The 21,221-nt window shown below is 41.7% G+C and overlaps 1 protein-coding gene across 5 annotated transcripts in view; it reads left to right on the plus strand.

Moving 5' to 3' along the window:
- The first annotated feature begins 246 nt into the window (after positions 1-246).
- Positions 247-21,221, plus strand: part of TC2N (tandem C2 domains, nuclear) — a 37,313-nt gene continuing 16,338 nt past the window's right edge. The window contains exons 1-5 of one of the 5 annotated variants that reach the window (XM_061997941.1): positions 247-376; positions 11,489-11,674; positions 15,954-16,080; positions 16,728-16,961; positions 20,077-20,241. In XM_061997941.1, the coding sequence (XP_061853925.1) occupies positions 16,014-16,080; positions 16,728-16,961; positions 20,077-20,241 (466 nt within the window). In that variant the 5' untranslated portion in view covers positions 247-376; positions 11,489-11,674; positions 15,954-16,013. Of the gene's footprint in view, positions 377-491; positions 556-11,488; positions 11,675-15,953; positions 16,081-16,727; positions 16,962-20,076; positions 20,242-21,221 lie in introns of those variants that run through there. The other 4 variants (XM_061997942.1, XM_061997940.1, XM_061997944.1 and 1 more) reach the window with 4 other exon arrangements.

Genomic DNA, 21,221 nt, shown 5'->3' on the forward strand with positions numbered 1-21,221 from the left:
CAGCAAGAGACAAGGAAATGTTACTTGAGACAAATCTGCCGCACTGGGCCACTTTGGAGAGGTGAGTGAGTCCCAAATAAGCGGGGAAATTTCCCTTCCGCCATAGGGACAGGTGAGTAGGCGCTGTGGGAGCGCACCTGAGGGGCCCCGTGGGCGCCGAGCCCGCCTGTGCCTTGCTGGGCTGGGCAGGGCAGGGCAAGCGGGGGCCGGCAGTCGCCGGGCGGGAGGAGAGGCCTAGGCGGGAGAGGCGGCGAGCGGCTGGGCAGGAGCCGCGGGGCAGGGCGAAGCCCCGGGCAGACCCGCTGGAGCTGCGGGCAGGAGAGGGCCACCGGCAGCCGCGACCAGACGGAGGGGCGGCTGGACGCCCTCCCAGCAGGTACCTGGCTGGGGAGCTGAGGCGGGCGGCCGGCCGCGGGGAGCGAGGACCGAAGTCCCCGCCCGCGGGGCCGTGGCAGCGCTTCCCGCCGCCGACTCTGAGGAGAAGCGGGCGGCGGAGCGCGGCGCGGGCAGCACGGCACGCCAGGTGCAGGCCGGCCCGGGCCGGCGGGGTGGAAGGTGCGGGCCGGGCCGGGCTGGGCTGGGCTGGGCTGGGGGAGCTGCCCCGCGGGGCGGCCGCCGGCGAAGCCTGGAACCGGGCGCACCGCAGTGAGCGGCGCGGGTGTCCCAGCGGGCGAACCCTCCTCGGGGCACCGTGGCGGATGATAGAGGTGGCGGTTTGCTTTCCTTGCCGAGTCGCTTATGGCCAATGTAAAGTTGGGCTTTGCAGTAGCAGCATGGGCCGTGCGTGTCAGTACATGGGAACGAAACTAGACGGGGAGGTTGGTTGTCTTGCTAAAGTGACTCTTCCGTATATGTCACTGATGCGACTGAATATTACTGCCTTGTGTATTGATGCTTAGAGCCTTCAAACGTGATACTTTAGCAATTTATAATTTCTGATTGCCTCATTGTGCATATAGGGCTGCTGAGAAACGAGAACTAATGATCTTTTTTATAACCCGTGATGTATTTCACCTGATGCGTACTGATAGATATATTGAATGGGACAGCATATTTCTAAAGTCAGAATTCGTAAAGGATGTCAGAATATTGATCTACGTGGGTGTTTTTTTTCTAAGTAGGCCAAAACTCGACAGACTAATTCAACTTGCAGAACATGAATTACAAAAAGCTGTGTTACCGGATAGTTTATTTTAGAAGGGGTGCTGCAATTCTGTAGTGCCTTGACACCACGCTGCAGTATCAGTGGGGATTTTGGAGTGAGGACTTTTCAGTGCCTGGGTCTGGTGTGTTTATAGATGTAAGAGTGTTAATTTGACAGCACACTTCCAAGATCTACTTTATAACTGTGTTTTCTGTCAAGTGACAGACGTTGAGAAATGGAGGCAGTAGAATCATAGTAACTACATGGAACTACTACGGAATTAAATTTTCATATAAATTAGGTCTGAGATTAAATGGTACTTAAAACAATCTTAAAGTGGTATTAACATTAACAAAAGTCCTTCTAAAATCCAAATATTCTATGAGAAGTAATATCTAAACATTCTCATAGGCAAGAAATAATTAATTAGATCACCTTTTCTAGGAACATTTCAGATAATTAGAGATATGGAAGGAGGTTGTGACTATAGCTAGACACAGTTTCCCTTCTGTACTGGATGAAATTAGCATTAGAAAATACATTATATTTACTGAAGTTATAGCCTAGTGTATCCAAGAGCACCGTTAACGCAGCAGTTGTGATCATGAGTAGTTTCAAACTGTCTTCTTTAATGCACACCATACACCTACATTCCTGGGTGGTTCAGATCACTCTGATTATTAAACAGCAGTCTGAAAGAAATATAATCTGAAATTAATGAGGAAATGTGCCCAATGTTCCATGTGACATGTTTCTCTAGGTCAGAATGGAAAGGTTGATATCATGGCCATTCCTACAAGGTACTCTTCTAGTCAGTATCATTGTAATTGTGCAGGAAGAGAACTAGATCTTAAAAGACATACACTGGGCCACAGCTATAAAGTGCTTGAGCATCTAAGTGACCCGGTGGGCACCTGCTCCTGAGAGCTAGATCCTTGCAGTCCTAACCCTAGGTCTCTGATCTGCGCAGGCTCAGATTTTTTTCAGTAATATTCTTTGAATCCATTGAGGTCTGCTGCTTGGTAAGCCTTTAGTTCTGACAGTGTTGATTAGTTAGGTGCCCAAGCTGTCCAGGGATCCAGAGGCGAGATCTTCCCTGACAAGTTGCTCTTGGAGAGCCCAAGTGGCTTCAGATTACATATAGATGATCAGAACACTTAAGAAGCATGCAGGGGACTATGTTGCCATGCTTTGCACTTCCTCCCTGCCACCCCTCACCCTCACCTTTATTTTTTCTAGGCTTTGCCAAGAGCTGTTACCCACACATGAAGAGCCAAGTTCTGAACTTGTATCTTTCATTTCTCAAGAGAGTGCTAGAGCCATAAACCTTTGTGATGTTCTGGGCTGGTGGTCTCTGACTCCTCACTTATAAAACTATTTCCCCTTGCTTTCAATACAGAAATATTCATTAGGTAAGCTGTGATCCTACAACTCAGTAGCTAGGGCATGAATCCAGGAGTGGGGATGAAATCAGTTCTAGTCCTTTTCCAAGTGTAGGTTTAATATTAACAGCATTTTTTCTGAAAACATGTGGTTAAACAATATTGAATGTCAAGAAAAATCTATTTATTATTAAAGTGTCCCTTGATTCCTGCAAATACTTATAAAAATCACACCTACTTAAAAACACTGCACACAAAGAGGATGTTGGACTCCACAGAAGTCCCATCAATTCCACTGCCCTTCCCAGCACTTCACTTAGGTGATGGATTCCCAGGTGATTAAGTCCTTTTTCTTCTTACGCTATGGAAAGAGTGAATGTGAGCAGTTGTGTGTGTGTGTGTGTGTAGGCTATTAATTACAACATTGAAGTAAAAGCTCAGACTCTGGCCTTTCTCTTTGTCCTAATCATTAGAATCAGTCATTTTACTTGCTTGTTCTGTCACTTGTTTTTCCTATCACCTGGTCTGCTTTTTGCTCAGATTCTGTTAATCATGCTCGTAGGTGTTTTAGTTTCAGATGTACATCACTCTAAATGCACTCCCCAGAGTTGTGGGCTGGCTGTGAAAAGGGCAGTCTTGGTCTGCCCCCGTTTTCCCCACTGTGCATTCTGGCCCCACCTTGTGCAGTTAACCACGAGAAGAATCAGAAAACTACTTTTTTTTTTTTAAAAAGTGTTTGTTTATGTTGGCGGTTTAATTTTGCATCTCATGAGTAAGCTGGGCCAGCTCCTCATGCAGCTGCATGTTTACTAGATCCAGCAAGAGTGGTTGTTGCCAAGAGAGAGCCACACTGCCCCTCTAGCAGCGGCCAGCCCTTTAGGCAAGTTCAGGATGGGCAGATGCAGACCCCACATGTGGTGGGCAGAGCCAGAGGACCAGCCTTAGAAGGGCAACCAACCTCCATTGGGAAGCCAGGCTTGGGATAGCTTAGGCCTACTGTCTTCCCATAAGTCCTACCTGCTTTGGTTTATACTAGAAGTACTCTTTGACTTTGGAGGAAACATTTATTGAACTTGTTTACATGATTAAAATGCTATTTACTTCACATAGTGAAGTTTGTGTGGTGCATATCCTGACCTATTGCTCCCCTTTTTGGACTCTTGTTTCATTTTATAAAAGAACGGCTTTGTTTACTCTGAATTGCTATCTCCCAGGATACCTTAAATCTGGTAAATACTCTCTAATCTAAGTAGGACAACACCCAATCTCTTGTCAGCAGAGAATTTAAGATCTCATCTCTTTAAAGCAAAAGGCAAAGTGAGCTTTGACTTAAAGTAGAGCAGGCTGAGTTTGGGTTAAGCTGTGCTCTCATTCTGGTTAGTAATGCTATTCAGGCTCTATCAGAAAGTTTGCTATGCAGAGAAAAAGTATGTTGATAGTCTTTTGAAGCCAGATGAATTTTCAGACCTAAACTGAGGAGCCTCCTGTGGGAAGAGGTTCAGATCCTGGGTTTGTTTTCAGCTCATCTGAAATGCAAGCTCATATCTCTTGCATTAAAACATCAAACCATGCAGAATTAGTGAGGACACTTTTCTTAAGCTTAGCATGAGTATTTGCCTGTCATCACGGATGAAGTTTACATTAATTCAGTGCCAAAAAAAGAATTATGTCAGCAATCTGATGCTTATCTTTCCTGTAAATTGTACCCTGGTGATCTTGTTTGGAAGCTTTGTTTTTCAGTGATCTAATGGCCATAGTGAAACTGAACAGAACAAATAATTAGGCCTCAAAAGAAGGCCATTGGTGTTTGGAGGGTTCTTGAGGACACTGCAAGAAGCTTTGGTTCTGTCCTGAAGGACAAGTTTTGGAGATGCTGCTTTGGCAACTAAACCAGCTTTGAAGTCTAAAAATGCAGTCTAGAAAGACCATGACCCAGTGGCATCAAAACCTATTAGGCATAGGTTTAGAGCCTGGAAACTGGATGTGGATGGGTGCAAGTGCTGGACAGATGGGTGCAAGGCCAAAGACAGTGTGCCAGGCCCCGCAGCCCCTACTCCCTCACTCGCAGAGTGTGCTTGGGGTACTTTCATGCACACATGGAACATCTCAGCTTTTTCTGAAGCATGGAGAGCTCGAAGGCTGCTTGGCTTCAGTGGGACAGCCTTGTCATCAGAGCTGTGGGAGGTTCCCTTCCAGCTGCAGGAATGCAACCTCTCCTTCCCATGGAGCTCTCATGCGTCCCCGCCAAGGGGCCTGGATGTGGCCTGGTCCACTCTGCTTGTTGAAGCTGGGCCAGCATGTACAGACAGCATCAGGTGGTTCGTGTGGCCAGAAGATGGCACAGTCATTGACTGGGGATCAGCAGGGACTGCAGGGAGCACATAAAGGGGGGCTAAGGATGAGTTCTCTTTACAAAATTCAGCCATAGTCTGCTGTGCGTGTACATCCTCTGATCAGGAGAGCACTTGCTCTACAGAGAGGAGGGTTAGTCATAAGGAGGTTTAAAAGTAGCTTGAGCTAGCAATGGTTCTGTGGTTAGCAGTCATCTGGTACAAAACAAAGCTGTGTTTCCTGTTTCTGAGAGATTAGTGGTGATATTCTGTGTGACCAAAAAAAGCATTCTGAAGACTAGTTTCATCTCACAGGAAAGGAAAATGCAAAACTGGATTGGGGTTTTGGTTGATTTATTTCCAATTTACTTTTGCAAGTTGTGATTGTTGACTTTTAGATTGGAACCCTGTGACAATCTCCTGTTCAGGTTCTCTTGTCTGCTCAGCAATGACTGGAGTGGCTAAAAATTTTCCTCCATGAAACCTGGATTAAACATAGAACATCTCCCTGAATCATCCTGGCTTTTGTTCAGTTCAGTGGTACATGTACTTCAAGATCTAGTTTCACCAATGTGTGAACTTGTGGGTCAAAAATCTGTTACGAAAAGTGTTGATTTAAATTCATCAGGATGAAAAAACCTCCATACATTTATGGTGTAGCTATTGTTCAATTTGTTTTTTAGTAAATCTGTCCTGAGGGGAAAAAGGAAATGGTAAGTTCATGCTGACAACTTCTGCTCTCAGAACCTTGGTCTTCTCAGAAGGGAGCAGAGCCCCACCACCGTGCCTCATAGCTCCAGCAGCATTTTGGCCAATAATATTTGGCATGTTAGACGCTCCCATAAAATTGAGACAGTTCTGATTTCTTTTGGTTTCTCCCAATGTCTGTGCAAAATACTTTAAAAATATCTCTTTTATGCAGATGGTTAGCACTCATCTGCCTGGGCAGCTGCCAGCTACTCCAGCCAGTACGGCTTGCTGAGAGGCACTGCTGGGGCTGTTAAAAGTGGTTGTGGGCCCCTGGTCTGGGTAGATTTAAAGCAAAAAATAATAAGTAGTTGTACCTTATAAAGATGGGATCCTCCTGGACTTTCAAGTGTGTTTATGCAGCATCCTGAGCTCAGTGCACATACCCTGCAGAGCCATATTCCAATCTGTTTTAAATTTGAATTAATTAAGATCAGTTCCTATCTTTTCCCATGTTTTCCAGTCATTCATTTAATTTGTTTTCATATTTGAGATGTACTGCAGTCACCTGTTTCCTTTCTTCATCTCAGACATAGTGTTTTAGCTTTCATTTGTACCGCTTAGGTATTTCCTTCCTCTCACCACAATGCTGTAAACTGGCTATAGAGTGACAGTGCAGAGCGGAGCTGCTGAACAGGGAGTCCTTATCCTGTGGAAACTCCAGAATTTAAAGTTTTTTCTTTTCATCATGAAACAGGGTAATAATTATATGTAAAATAACTATTAAATAATTAATGTGAAGTGACTAGAAAACTGCTTCACCTAAACCAAAGGAGTAGCTGTGCATGTATCTGTGTGTGTGTGTACGTATGCGAAAAGAAGTATTCCATCTCGACTGTTGTGGGCCAACAGGGTTCCCTTAGAATAGTTTTAATGTTAGTGAAACTGTATTTTCCATGCAAAACTGTTTGGGTTTTCTTCTTTTTTCATATGTGCAGCAGGAGCTATTTTTCATTAGCTGTCTGGTTATTATATGTGTATCCATGTGGTTTCTGTATGGCTCTGTGGTCATGACAGAAGCTAAGGAGCCCTGGATGCCATTCGGCATGCTCTTTCAGTGCTGCGCTGAGCTGGTTTCCAAGAGCTATCTTTTCAAAGCTAGACATGTTTAACCACATTAGGAAACTGCGCTGCAAAGGCCTAAAATACCTTCTTCTTGGCTGTCCTGTTGAAAAATGCATCCAGATGTTTCTAGTTCTCTTTGGTATCGGGACTATAGAGGGACTGCTGACAGTTCTATTTTTGTGGCTTCCTGGCATTATTGCAGAAGGAGAAAAAATTGGATTAAAACCTGACACAGAATATATAAAGAAGGTCTTAAGTCAGATTATAAAGTAACCATCAGTGATTGTCATGATTTTTTCCTAATCTGCTTAGAGCAAAGGACTTATGTTGAATTCTTTCCATGTTCTCATCAAAAGCCAAGTTCATTTTACAGAGATTTCAGTCTCTTTAAGTTTTCTTTTGTGATGTCCTGACTTCAACTCTTGCATTGCTGTTTTCCATCTGAGTCCAGAAGGATCTGCAATCCAACACAATGGATTTATTTTTTTGTGTTTACTGCCCCAATACATACCATGTTGTACATCTTTGGCCAAGTCAGTCAATTTATCTACAGTTCACAGAAACAATGTTGTCAGCTCAGTAATTGGATGAATTGGTTCCTTGCCTAATGCAGCATTAGGAAGAAACAGTATATCAACTTTTACAGCCCAGAGCAAAGGGAATTCACCATATTAAAATCCCAAGTTTTAAGCTTTATCATGGGATAGATTTATAATGTTCCCATCTTAATTCAAATATAAATCTTGCATGAGAAAAATTGGCCCAGAAAATTGTTCTTTTGGCCCTTGTAAATGATCTTATTAATCTTCGTAGTAGAGCAGGCTTGGATTAAGTCTGCATTTAGTTGCTGCAGGTGCAAGGCTGTAATGCTAAGCCAGAATCAGGATGTCTCTGAGGGCTGTATCAGAAGGACAACTTTGGATTGTATATTGATGACAGGGCTTGTTCCCCTTCTCCAAGGGGTGTCTGCAAAGCAGAGGCAGTTGTTCCTGTGGCACAATAGCTCAAGTGCACACACCTGCTCAGCTTTATATTTTTTCAGAGAATTAGGCAAGAGCAATCAGTTCTTCTTTGTGACAAACTCTGGTAGTTTGTGCCTGAGCTGCCTGTGCAGATGCTCTGAAGGCCATTTGGCCGCCTCCAGTCTAGAGCCCTGGGAACAAGCAGTTGCTGAGCTGAAGGAGACCACAGCTAGATTGCACAAGTGCTCTTTCTGTAGGATTTCAGCTCAAGGCCTGCATGGAGTGAGATACACATTGGATCGTCTTCGTCTGGGCAGAGAAGCTGGAGGGAGAAGGGAAAGTTGCAGTGGGACGTGGCATGATCTCTCACAACTGCATGTAGGAAGACTGGCTGTTCCAGGTACAGCTTCTGCCCTGGTTCAGTTATAGCTAGACCTCCTTGGCAGGAGAGCATATAAAGCAACTGTTGGGGTCACAGTGAGCTCTGCTTTTGCTGCTATGACAACAGCGCAGCTAAGAATTGTGGTTTTCTTTGCCTCATGAGAAGCCTGCTAAAGCTGGATAAGTGATATTTTTGTACAATTGTCACATCCTGGCTGATAGCAGTGAACTATTGAGCACTCCCACTGCTTAGAAGGATTTTAAAATTTATGTGCAACTGTTATCTCTAAGGAGAGCCCAGCAAACAGTCTTAACTGTATGCTATGGCAGTCACTAGAGAGACTGTGGAGATACTTCTCTGCAGGCTCCCATCCTCCTTCTCTTCTTCACTTACTCAGAGTATAGTCAGGAGGATGCAGAGGCAGCAGTGGACCAGTACCAGTTTGGGATCTCAATACAGTGCTGTGGGAATTAAAGCAATCTTGCCTTTACTTGCATTGCTCTCAATAATTAATTAATGAAATATAGTCTTACCTTAGATTATTCTGTGACGTTGTTGAGTCTGAGGTGCATAGTTCCATTGTGATATCCATCTGAATAAAACTGGTCAAAGAAGTGGGATAATGTTTTGAGAACTACAGAAAATGGACTTGAACAGTGTGAAACCTAGAAGATTAAACTTGTCTACATGGCTTGCTTTGGTCTACTTAGCTTACTGAAGAGAAATACAAGAGAAAGTTTTTACCTGAATGAAGAAAAGAGATACTACTGGTAATTAACACTCTTAATACAGCAAAGACATACAAACTGGAAAAAACTGGTGTCTTCCTGCTTAAGCTGCTCAGTGTAGTGCAGCTGTAACTGATTTAAATCCAGTGGTATCAGTAACTGAGGAGACTGGGGCAAGGATGTATAATGGTCTTCAAATATAAGATTCTGCCTTAGCAAACTACAAGTGAATGGAAGGAGTCTACAGGACAGGACTGTGCCAGTTCGGACTAGTGGTGCATTCAGTTTCTAGTTTCTGGGATCAGCAAGAGGAAGCTGTCAGGCTTCCCCTGATGGGCTGTTTGTTATGCCATCGTTATTAGCACAGGAACGTGCTTCCTGTGCCTAGGCAGTTAGTGGTTTGTTTGCATCATGGAGCATGACTTTTCCCAGCAACTTTTTACCATCTATTTCTGTTATTACTGTTAATTGTGTAACTACTTAAACAATGTCACTAGGCTCTTTGCTCCAGGAAAACTGTGCAACGGTCTGTCATAAAGTCCCCGTGATCTAGTCTAGCTTAATGATGCAGACTTCTTTTTTTTTTTTTCAGTTTAAAATATGTAATTAAACTTTTTCTTAGTTTCTTTGCTGCACTGGGTGAGCTTTGCATCTCTTTATTATGTTTCTGTCAAACTGTTTCTAAAATGTCTCCCACAAGAATTCCTTTTCTCATTGTCCTTCAAAGCCACCTTCTAATTTTTCTTTTCCTGTGGTCTTATTTCAGCAAGTCCTTTGTAATCCACTGCTTTCAGGGTGAAATTCCTTTCTCTTTCCAGGGACAAAAGAGCCTCATATTTTCTTCATTTTCTTAAAAGACAGAACAATTGGAATAATCTCTGTTTGCTAATCCTTAAAGCTTTCATGCTTTTCTCTGAATTGCAGTTAGAAGCAGGGAGAGAAGTTGTATGTACACAGCCACCTAATAGTTACTGTAGGTATCTAAGGCCTAGATAGGAGGCTTTTTTTGTCATACACCTGGTAGGTGTGTACTGAGGTGACATTTTTTGTTTCCTTTTTTCCTCCCTTCTTCTTCCAGGCAACCTGCTAATGCCTAAGTTAATATTTAATAGGAACAAAAGCTTGTGTCCTGTCTTTTCACATGCTTAGTCCCACTTGAAGTGCCTCTCTCTTGTGTGGATGATACAAATCATTCTCTAGTCCCACCAAAATAGGAGATTTAAAACAGTGGGCTTTATGTCTTTGTCAGGTGTATGCCCCTGCGTGGCACTGGTGTATGGTGGATGCATGTGCTGTCCTTGATGCTACTATAGCAAACTACCTGGAGGCAAATTTCTCACAACCATTTAAGCTGTTTTATTAGTGTTGATTGGTTTTGAGATGCAGTGATCACAAGCCACCCCTCTTCAGAAAAAGAGCTGTGCTCAGATCTGTGCACAGCACCCATATGCTGTCCACCACAAACAAAACTGGCTGTGGAAGTTAAACCTGTTGCAGTATCTACACCTTCAAAAAATCCATCAGACCTGCAGCAGAAGCAGCTTTTGCTGTGTGCTGTGGTTTTGTTAATCACCTGGAGACCTATGGTGGTATTGTGCTCTTTGAAGGATTTATATGACTGGGATTGACTGCATCTCCTGGATCTGAGAGGCAGAAAGGCATGGAGGTAACGTAAATGTTGTTTGGCTGAAGTGTGAACTGGCAAGCTTGAGTTCGCTTTCTCCACAGGGCAGGTCCTCAGATACTGCAAAGTGTCATGGCTCTGCTGGTGCTGCTGGAGCTGTAGACACTTATGTCATTCAAGAATCTGTCCCAAATGTTTAATAACAACTGAACATCACTGTTTCTGGATATTTTCTTTCACATCTCCTGCTATGTGAGGCCTTACTGCTACTAGAAATTTTGCCGTGGTGTTTTTGGAATGCAGATTTGAGAATACATTTTGTACATTTATGACTGGCAATAAATCTCATAACATTTGGAACCTCTGGTTTTGCCAGCTTTCCCTGTTTGAGATCAGCTATTTCCCCTTTGTGTCCATTGTGTAGTTTTAAGTGTATTACCTGATCAACTCCTATGGAGCAGTGCTGGGATAAAATGCAGTAAAGTATATTGGCAGTCTGCAAACTTGTTAAAACGCACACCCTTTTATTGTAAGGCAGCAAAGACTTTACATTTCTTCTCAGACTGTTTTCAGCTTTTGATATCTAATATTGTGATCATCCGTTTTCTATCATGTTCTTTTTATTTAATGAGTTGTTGAAAGTATTTACTTTCTTCTCCAAACATCTCTGCCTTGGATGCATCTGGAACTGAAGTCTTTGATACTCTGTTTATCTGATTTTAGCTCATTCAAAATTTCTATCAGTGAAATCTGGAAATCATTAAGATAATTTATGTTCTCCAACTAAACTCATTAAAATAGTAGTGATCGGAATTCTCTAGGCTCTGTGTATGTGTGTGGTTGGTTTTTAAACTTTGTTGTTTCCAGGATGTTCAAATAACCTTGGCTCTCCTTCTGCCTTAGTGTGGAAGGACTATTGCCGAGTTACATTTGATTATCTTATTTTGGATTATTACTAGGAAGAGAGAAATGAAAAAGCTTACTGAAAACACCAAAGGAGATAATTTGAGACAGGGTGACAAAATCTGTGTTCAGTTCCCTCTTCTGTTGCAAGCCATTTCTTTATCTCAGTTTTTGCCTGAAAATCAGGGATAATTCTGCCTTACCTTCTGTATTTTTCTCAGTCTAATATCTCCAAAATGAAAGATTTCTTTGACATACACATACTGCCTAAGAAAAACTGAGCCCTTAGGACTCCTCGACCCTCTCTCTAAGTTCTTGTGAAGATGGATGGCATTGTTGGGAAGTCAGTAATTCATTGGAATTTGGTGGTGCACCTAACAAGTGTCTCTACAGTTCAGGTTTATTTGGTAAGTTTATTCCCAGACAAATGCATGTTAGTACAACCTTTTAAAAACTGTTAAATGACATGCCAAAGACTATTGGATAGTGGACACTAGCAAAAAATTCTGGCATGTGGGAGAAGTTTAATCTTTGATAGAAATGTCAGTTTCTTGTCAAGATCATTAAATACCCGTTTAATCTTTACAGAATTTTTGTCCTTTTTCCATTAAAGAAAATATACAACAGAACCTGTTAACTTTCTCTCTGTCCCACGTGATTATGACAAAACTTTCTCATGCAGTAAAAGTTGTACAGGTAACTGTAACCAACTTGGGAAATACAGATGTAGAATCATAGAATCACAGAATGGTAGGGGTTGGAAGGGACCTTTAGAGATCATAGAAACATAGGATCATAGAATGCTAGGGTTGGAAGGGACCTTTAGATATCATCTAGTCCAACCCCCCCTGCAGAAGCAGGTCCACCTACATCAGGTCGCATAGGAACATGTCCAGCGGGTCTTGAAGACCTCCAGGGAAGGTGACTCCACACCCTCCCTGGGCAGCCTGTGCCAGGGCTCCCTCACCTGAACAGTGAAATAGTTTTTCCTTAAGTTTAAATGGAACTTTTTGTGTTCCAGCTTCATCCCATTACCCCTTGTCCTCTTGCTAGATATGGTCAAAAAAAAGTACTGCCTCAACCTCCTGACACCCACCCTTTAGATATTTGTAAATATTAATAAGATCCCCTCTCAGTCTCCTCCAGACTTAACAGCCCCAGTTCCCACAGCCTTTCCTCATATGAAAGATGTTCCAGTCCCCTGATCATCTTGGTGGCCCTGTGCTGGACTCTCTCCAGAAGTTCTCTGTCCCTCTTGAGCTGAGGAGCCCAGAACTGGACACAGGACTCCAAATGAGGCCTCACCAGGATGTGAGAAAATAAATGAGCAGTGAGCTAAGTCATCTAATTTACTGTACAAATTGCTCTTCTGAACTAAAACAAAACCCCAAATATATTTCCCTCTGTAGCTTGATTAAGTGTATTAAAACTTTAAAAAGTAATTGGGACCATCCATGTTGTGATTTCACAAACAAAGCAAAGTTTTCTAAGCAGAAGGAGAGAGCACTGTATCTAGATGATATATCCTTCAGCAAATGCTGTAGTTGGTTTGGGGTTTTTTTTTGTGAAATACCTGTGGTTTAAATCTAGGAACACAAGCACAAATTTTATCCCTGAAACTATTACGTTTTAAGCTTTAATAAAAGTGTAAACACTGTTCTGGTTTCTTACTCTTGGAACTTTCTTTTCAAAATACTGTATTTAAACTAAGACGGAGTTGGAAACTCTAAGCGCTGTGTCTATATACTTTGGCATTGGCTACTGATACTACCTTGGCCACAAACCGGTAAGCTGTAAATAGTGTACTCTCTTCTGTACAGTAGACAGTGATGAATTGCTTTATATTTGGGTTCAGATGGAAAAAAAAAGTATGAATGTTTGCACAGTGATAAATAGGGAAAAAAAGGTAGTGGTCAAGGACTGTCACAGGTGACTTGGTCTCACTGTGAAAAACATGTTCCTTTTTTAATGATAGAAGTTCAAAAGAATTGCCTGAATTATACAATTGCATAGTTACTGTTATATTCTCAATACCTATATGCACCCATTATTTCTAGCTATGGCATTCAACCCCATGATGGAAAGGCAACTGCTTGTGACAGTCGATTTACATTTGTTTTGTTTGATTACATTAATGGTTCCAGCTAAAGAAGTTTGGGGAAAGAAATTACTACTCTGAGCTGAATTTTCTCTGATGCAAAAAAACTAATTTTTCTACTTTGTGTAGCTGGAAAGCAGGACGGTTACTAACATTTTGATTTCTTCACCAGCAGTAGCAAATAAATTCAATCTGGACATTTGGAGATAAAAGACTGTTTCGCCTGCACTAACTGCCACTGAGGCTTAGATACCATTGTTGGAAAGCTTAGAGCAAACTAAGCAGCTGTTTCAGCCCAGTTTAAACATGGTGAACAAAAGTAAAGCATATTAACTCCAGCTGTGTACTGATAACTGCTGGGAAGGAAAATCACTGCAAGGGAATCTTAAAGTAAACTTTGAATTCTAGCAGGCTTAGCTATCACGAATGCACCTGTGAGGGAGGAGCAGCAGTGCAAATCTGATCCTTAGAAATGTGGAGGATTTCATGAAATTCCCATGCTTCTTACTGTTCTTCTGTAAAGATGCAGAGGAGATTCTGGAGTCGGTGGTGTGTCCGGTGAAGATTTTTGATGCACATCTCATACTAAATGTACAGTCATAGGCAATTTTGAGATCAGGGCAAGTACTATGTGATAGATTGTGTCTAGAGGAATGATGTACGTTTTAAGTAGGCTATCACACTCCTGCTGTTTCTTCACAGACTTTCTGTTTAGGGACTACACTGTAATCTCTTCAGTAGGGTTCTATTTTCCAAAATAATGTGTACTACTATTCAGTCCATCTGAGGTTTTTATATTCAGGCCACTTGCATTTCATTTGGTCTGTTGAGCACAAAGAGCAGTATAAAACTAGAGGAAGTAAGTAATGTCACTTAGTGACAAGATGAGCAGAAATTGTATTAAACCAAGTACTCCCTTAGGTCCCTGTTGCAGTAGAATAATGGCTTACTTAGGTTTAGGTTTAGTGGGAATATATATTTTAAGAATTTCCTTCTAATCAGCACTTTGTGATAGCTCATGGTTAAAAATAATTCTAGAACAGCTATATAGTTGTAATAATAAACTTTCATTGTATTTCACACTAGTATTTTAAAGATAACAAATTGATTCAAGATTTTCTTGTGAAGCCACGTGCTCTCAGTGTCTTTGCAAAACCTGTAAGTTAAAACATAAATAGCAGTGCTGAGGTACTGCAGGGCACAAAAGAGCGGGTCAGTGAGTATATGCTCTGTTTGGTCAGTATTTGTAAATAGATACATCTATTGATAACTTTGGGTTGCACTCAAACCATGGAAATAAATAATGTTAAAACAAGAAAGCACATGTTTTCTAAGTTAGGTAAAGTATCTCTAGCTTAATATCTCCACTTGTCATCCATTAGACTTTTGAGAGGCTTTTAATGAAAGAAAGGTTTGGGGAATATTGTCATTTCCACTGTATTTGTGTGATTCCCTAGCTGTATTTGAGTACACATACAAAGAAAATGACAGCACTGTTCAAGCTGCAGGTGGGAATGGCTCCTGTGCTGGAGCATGGAAGCTTTCAGCAATTTCTTGCAATTGAGATAACTGAGAAAATGTGTCCACTTTTGTGTCATTGTCATCTTGTCTCTGTGTTTTCGTCTGTTTTCTTACTTGTCTTGCCATCTCTTCAGCTTATGGTCATGTTCTGTTTGGTGTCTTTTAACCTCTCTGGAGTTGGAATCATGCCTTGGGTATGTTCTGCGAAGAACCTCATATACTTTAGGTACATGCAAAAGGTCTAGACTTAAGACAGCTAAAGTTTTGGACAAGAGGCAATGCAGCTGTCTGTGTCCCGCTGAAAAGAGAACATAAGGATATGAATAAAGACATTTAAATGAGACCAGTTAGTATTGTTATAAAGTTCTTCTAATGTTAACCAGCTGTTAGAGACTTGTTCTCATTCTTCAGTAGATTATATGCCTTTTATTTTGCTGGAAGTCGGCACACTCCATTTCTGTATGCATAGCAGACAATTATGTAATAAAACAGATCTTCAGTTCATGTGTGTACAATTATGAGAAAGCAGTAGTTCCTCAAAGAAGGCCATTTTGGCATCATTCATAAAGAGTATTTTCAAATGTAAAGTATGGAGTATGTTGAGTGAAAAATGTAAACACGTATGGATGTACATGAAAATAGTACGAGTGAAAGAGGATAGAAGAAGCGTGAACAAGGGAAAAGGAATAAAAACCACATCTTGCAAATGACTTGATAAGACCACATCAAAACAGCTGTAATGCTGAGTAAGCTCCAAAGCCCAGTGGTACACACAGATAGGAGGAACATTTTAGTGTTCCTGAAAGACAGGGACCTGTCTGAGTGGGTCAATGAAAGTACTTGGATGCCATGTGTCAAAATTATATCTTTTCTTGTGCCTTTATATAAAAAATAATTTGTCACAGTGAGAGAAATCTGATGGCTCTTGTCGTTTAATGGCTGAAGTAATTTTCTGACTGATTTTGAGACTGTATCCAATAAGCAGTGATGTGTTAGATAACTGACAATATGGCATTTATATTTCAATTTTTCTCACCTACTATAGTTTCTTTTGTTGTGTTTTTCAGGTTTGATAGCTACACTGGATATTTGATTGTGGTCTCCTCTAAATTACAACGCCAAAAACAATGGCAACAGAATCTATAAAAACCTGCTGTAAATTGTGTTTCTGCATGGAAGAAGAAAAAAATGATTGTGAGTTGTGACATAATGATATGGACTAAGGGTTTTGCTGTTCTGGCTTTATTAATAACAAGACTTGCTTTTACTAAGATGACTGTGTCACCCCTGATAAACTTGAATTCTTTTACAACATCCAAACTTCTTTCCATGTCTTCTCTTGGAGATTGAACACGTGCTTCTTGGTGTTATGAACTGGAATTGAAACTGAAAATTAACATTTGTCTGAAGTCTGATCCTTGCAGCCAAGAATGCTGTCCAAAAAAGCCAGCTTTTTTACCCAAGGCTGTGTAAAGGTCTTGTATCTTTCAAGATCTGAAGATGTTTTTTTCACTTCCTGTGAATTTGCTGTTATGATTTTCTTTGGTGTCGTAGTTGTATGACAGAAGAGTTCCTCAAACAAATGTATCTCTTGTAAAAATTCACTGAAGAGCAAGGTAGCTATAAATATAGAAGGTTGGGCAACAAAAAGTTCTAGTACAAGTGTCATGAGGATGAATATCTTTTCCAGGTGGTAGTCTTGAATGCTGGTAAAACTGAATACTAGCAGCTAAGTAATGTATCAAGCACAGATCCTATTAAATAAAGGAGATTTATTCATAGTATTGTTCAAAATTTAATGCACATGTGGACTGTCTGTTTTTCTTGGTCTTTATTTTTAGCAGGTTCCATGGTGCAGGAATCTGAAGCAGTAACTGCAAGCAAGCCAACTATTGTAGAGAAGCCTCCATTGTCTTCTGTGTCAGTGAAGCGTCAGGTTGGCTGTTCAGAGGATTATCTGCTTTCTAAACTGCCCCTGGATGGTCAGGAGGTACCATTTGTAGTCCCTCCATTCAAGCTGGCTTATGTACAGCCAAAGAACCTGTCCAATGTCTCACATGCTGGAGGGATTCAAGGTAAAATAGAAATAGCATTGATGAAGTAGTGGTTTTGCTTCTGCTACTTCTTGAAAGTTGACAAGTATTCCTACTGAAAACAGATGTTTGCAGAACTTTCCTAGAAGCCTGGTCTTAATTCTTTTCTCTGGATGCCCAGAGAGGTTCTTAGAAGAATGTTGTCCCACTATGAATCTCCATGATGTTTCATGAATGAAACTGAAAGGAAGGATTGCACACAAGTATAGAATTTACTGGAGTCAAGAAAAGACCTTCCTCAGTGTCCATATCACTCAAGTAAAGAAGGAGGGTGATCTGCCTTTCATGTTTAATGTACTGATCTGTTTTAACACACTAACACATATTCCTTTTCAGATTTCACCAACACATAGTGTGTGCTGCTAGATGGTGGAGTGTTTTGCCCTTACTATTTCCTGCTCTTTGGGAGGCCAGGGGTCACAGATTTCAAGCTGGATAAGGTTGCACGTGATACTGTGATTCTTTGCTCTATTACAATCTTGCCTCAACCTCCACCAGTTAGTCCCATGCTCAGACTGTCAAAATGATAAACATGCAATTCAGGCACAGCAGCGTCTTAAAATATGAGCCTAGTTCAGCAACATGAGTTACAAGGAATATGGTATCGCCAGACTCTTAGTCCTGCCAGGAGATGCCTGGAATTAGGTTAGGGAGAATTTTGGCACAGGAGCATACCTGAACTGTTGTTTTCTCTGGAGTTGCTCTCCCTCAAGGACATGAGGTGGAAACATGCTCTTAGTGACACATAATTGTGTTTGTTTTCTGAGGGTGGAAACCTTAATAACCAAAAAAAAGTCTACCACATGTTACATAATAACAATGCACTACTACCTAACATTTTTGTGTTTGTGTGGTTTTACTCCAACCCTTCTCTCTTCCTTGCTTTTGCTTCTTTTCTCCTCCTACATGCCTGTTACCAAACTTCCTCCTCACGAACACTCACCCCTGCTGGTAACGCTGGCACTAGAATCAAGCTAATCAGCCTAGCAGAGCTTTTTGGTATAAATTGACCGTTCAGTGCCTGATGTTTTTAGTGGTCTTTATTTGTGATGTTTGCCTCAGCAGACATGGACAGGCAACCTAATAGCATGAACATGTATGGCATTCCTCATCTCTGATCTCCTTCAGCCTTCCCACTTGCCTGCTACTTCAGTGCTAGTTCCTGTAAGTTCATATCTGGGCAAGGTAAGGAAATGCAGGACATGCTCCTGGTAATCCTTTTCCTTATAGGTCTGAGTTCAGACTCTGCTGCCTTGCTTTATCCTATCTCATCCTCGAGATAAGAGTCCGTGAAGGACTCTTGAGTGTTCTCCAGGGAGAAGGAAGGTGTGTCCAACAGCCTTTAAGTAGGTATTTTGTTTGTTCATGCTGTTCTACACAATCTTATCAGTCAGTGACCTATCAACCAGTGGCTGGTCTTCATTAGCAATTCTGCTTCATCTTAATTTCAGAAGGAACTGGTGGCCTGTAGGCTAGCAAGCTGGTAGATCTTCTGGCAGAATGACCTGACTCTTCATAATTGTCTCTCTTGAGCAAATATTTTAAATTCTTGAAGAAATATTTTAAAAGTGGCTCTTATGTCAAGTAGGCAACTTCCATTTCTCTCTCCAAATATAAATAATGTCTTTAAGTACTGCTTTCTGAGCCTCATTGAAGTTGTGTTTAAAAATTTACACAAAGTTTACTTTTGAAGGAGATTTATAAATACAGTGAAGTGTGCTGTCATTTCTTCTTCAGGTTAGCCAAAGCACCAGCATATTCAAAAAAATTTATTTAGACTATTTGCTTCTTAGACCATTGTTGAATGTCTGTGGAGGTCTAAGTTCTCCTCTCAGTTCGACTCCATATTTTCTGTGCTTGTCTGACCGTTTTCCTTTGGTGAAACAGGACATGCTCAGTGTTAGCTCTTGGCCTCTATTCTGAAAGCAATTAAGTTCTGGCAGTCTTTCTCTTCGGTTCTCACTGCAGCATGTCTCATGCTCTCATAGAAGTAAGCTAGCAGGAAGAAGTGTGCTCCTGGTCTGGAACAGTGACTTTTCCGTCATCTGCTGTGTAGCAGTTCTTTATGGTCTCACTTCTAGCATTCATTTTGATTTACGTCATACTCAAGCCCATTATACTTGAATTCTTGCTTTATCATATCTCGTGTTTAATCTCACTGGTCTAGTTATTCTTTTTTACTTTACTATCACTTGTACGAAAGGATTTTACAGCAATAATATTTATTTCTTACGGTGCAACACAGTTGCAGATTAAAGGCACTCTATAATGAAGTAAAGAACTTTTTAACACAGAGATTGAAGTCCAGGAAGCAGAAGTGAAGGAATCAAATGTCAGAGCTTAGCAGAGTCCAGATCACCCCATTCCCATTCTCTACTGTACTGATATATATGGCTTATTTTTGCTCCAGATGGACAAACTGAAGCACTACAGCAGTGTTCATTACTGTTCCGCTGCCAGGACATGCATGATTTTTTTTCTAAAATAATTCTAAATGAAGGAAAGAAAAATAGAGCAGCTGTGCTGTAATGGGCTGAGCAAAGGGCTGGGATTCAAGCATTCTCAGATCTGTCTACTTGTGCCTCAGCCAACAATTCAAATCATTTTGGACCAGTGACTTTACCACTGCCAGACTTCCTATGCAAACTGGATGACAAGGAGACTACAGTCACAAGATGCATTGTCTTTCCATACAAGACCCTCCTCAATGTCTGAGGGTTCGTTAGCTGGGTGGTAACGTCCTGGGGGTTGGTAGCCAAGTAAGTCAAAGGTTTTCTGTACACATGGGCCCTACTTTTCCTCTTGCTGTCTGTCTTAGGAGCCTTCTGTATTTTTACTAGTTAGACATTTATTGTGGAAGTCCAAGACTGGGTGTGCAGAGCTTTTTATGGCCAATTTAATTCCAGTGTTTGCTAGCACAGTGTGGAAATCTGACATAATGTGTATGTGTGTTTTCTTTACTTTTTTTTTTCCCTGAAGTAGATAATATTGAAATATTTTATCCTTTGCCCTGAAGGCACTCTGCCTGCCTTATTAAGCCAGGCACCATGTGTTGTGTCTGGAACTCTTGCATTTGATGTTTACTTGTGCTTCACAGAATCTGCCAGGGCCTCATTTGGTGACCGGAAAGCAGAACTGCACGGCGTGTACCAGTGGCCCCGCTACGACGTGTACAACCCCTTCTATTTGGAGCACCGGGTCTCGCCAGATCTGATTAGGCGCTTCCAAGCAAAATCAGATAATAGGAAATTATATGGATCAGGTGAGAAGGACTGCACCCTTACTTTTCTTACTTTTGCAGGCAGTATGTGGAGGAATGCCTGAGGAGTATATATAACGGAGAGAGGAGCAGGCACCAAAAAACATTCAGGAGCAGATTATAAGAAGAGGTGCAAAATTAGAAGTGATGCTGTATGCCAGCTTTTTTATAGTTTACTTTTGAAGGTGTAGAAGTGTCCCTACTTTTCATTGCCTAAGAGTTTTTAGGAACAGAGGAGGTCTGTGAGATAGTAAAAGTTTAGATAGTGTTAGGCTAGCTAGGCAATTTCATTTTTTGATGCTGTTCATTGGTATTTGTATCATAGAATCATAGAATGGTAGAGGTTGGAAGTGACCTTTAGAGATCATCTAGTCCAACTCCCCTGCAGAAGCAGGTTCACCTAGATCAGGTCACATAGGAACATATCCAGGCGGGTCTTGAAGACCTCAAAGGAAGGAGACTCCACAACCCTCCCTGGGCAGCCTGTGCCAGGGCTCCCTCACCTGAACAGTGAAATAGTTTTTTCTTATGTTTAAGTGGAACTTTTTGTGTTCCATCTTCATCCCATTACCCCATGTCCTGTTGCTGGCTACTATAGAAAAAAGGGATGTCCCAACCTCCTGAAACCCACCCTTTAGATATTTATAAATGTTAATAAGATCTCCCCTCAGTCTCCTCTTCTCCAGACTAAACAGCCCCAGTTCCTGCAGCCTTTCCTCATATGAAAGATGTTCCATTCCCCTGATCATGTCTCTCCAGCAGTTCCCTGTCCCTCTTGAGCTGAGGAGCCCAGAACTGGACACAGGACTCCAGATGAGGCCTCACCAGGGCAGAGCAGAGGGGCTGCAGAACCTCCCTCAACCTGCTGGCCACACTCTTCTTGATGCATCCAAGGATGCCATTGGCCTTCTTGGCCACGAGGGCACATTGCTGGCTCATGGTTAGCTTATTATCAATCAGGACTCCAAGGTCTCCCTCTGCAG

This window comes from Colius striatus, chromosome 6 (assembly GCF_028858725.1).
Source record: "Colius striatus isolate bColStr4 chromosome 6, bColStr4.1.hap1, whole genome shotgun sequence".
NCBI classification, from domain to species: domain Eukaryota; kingdom Metazoa; phylum Chordata; class Aves; order Coliiformes; family Coliidae; genus Colius; species Colius striatus.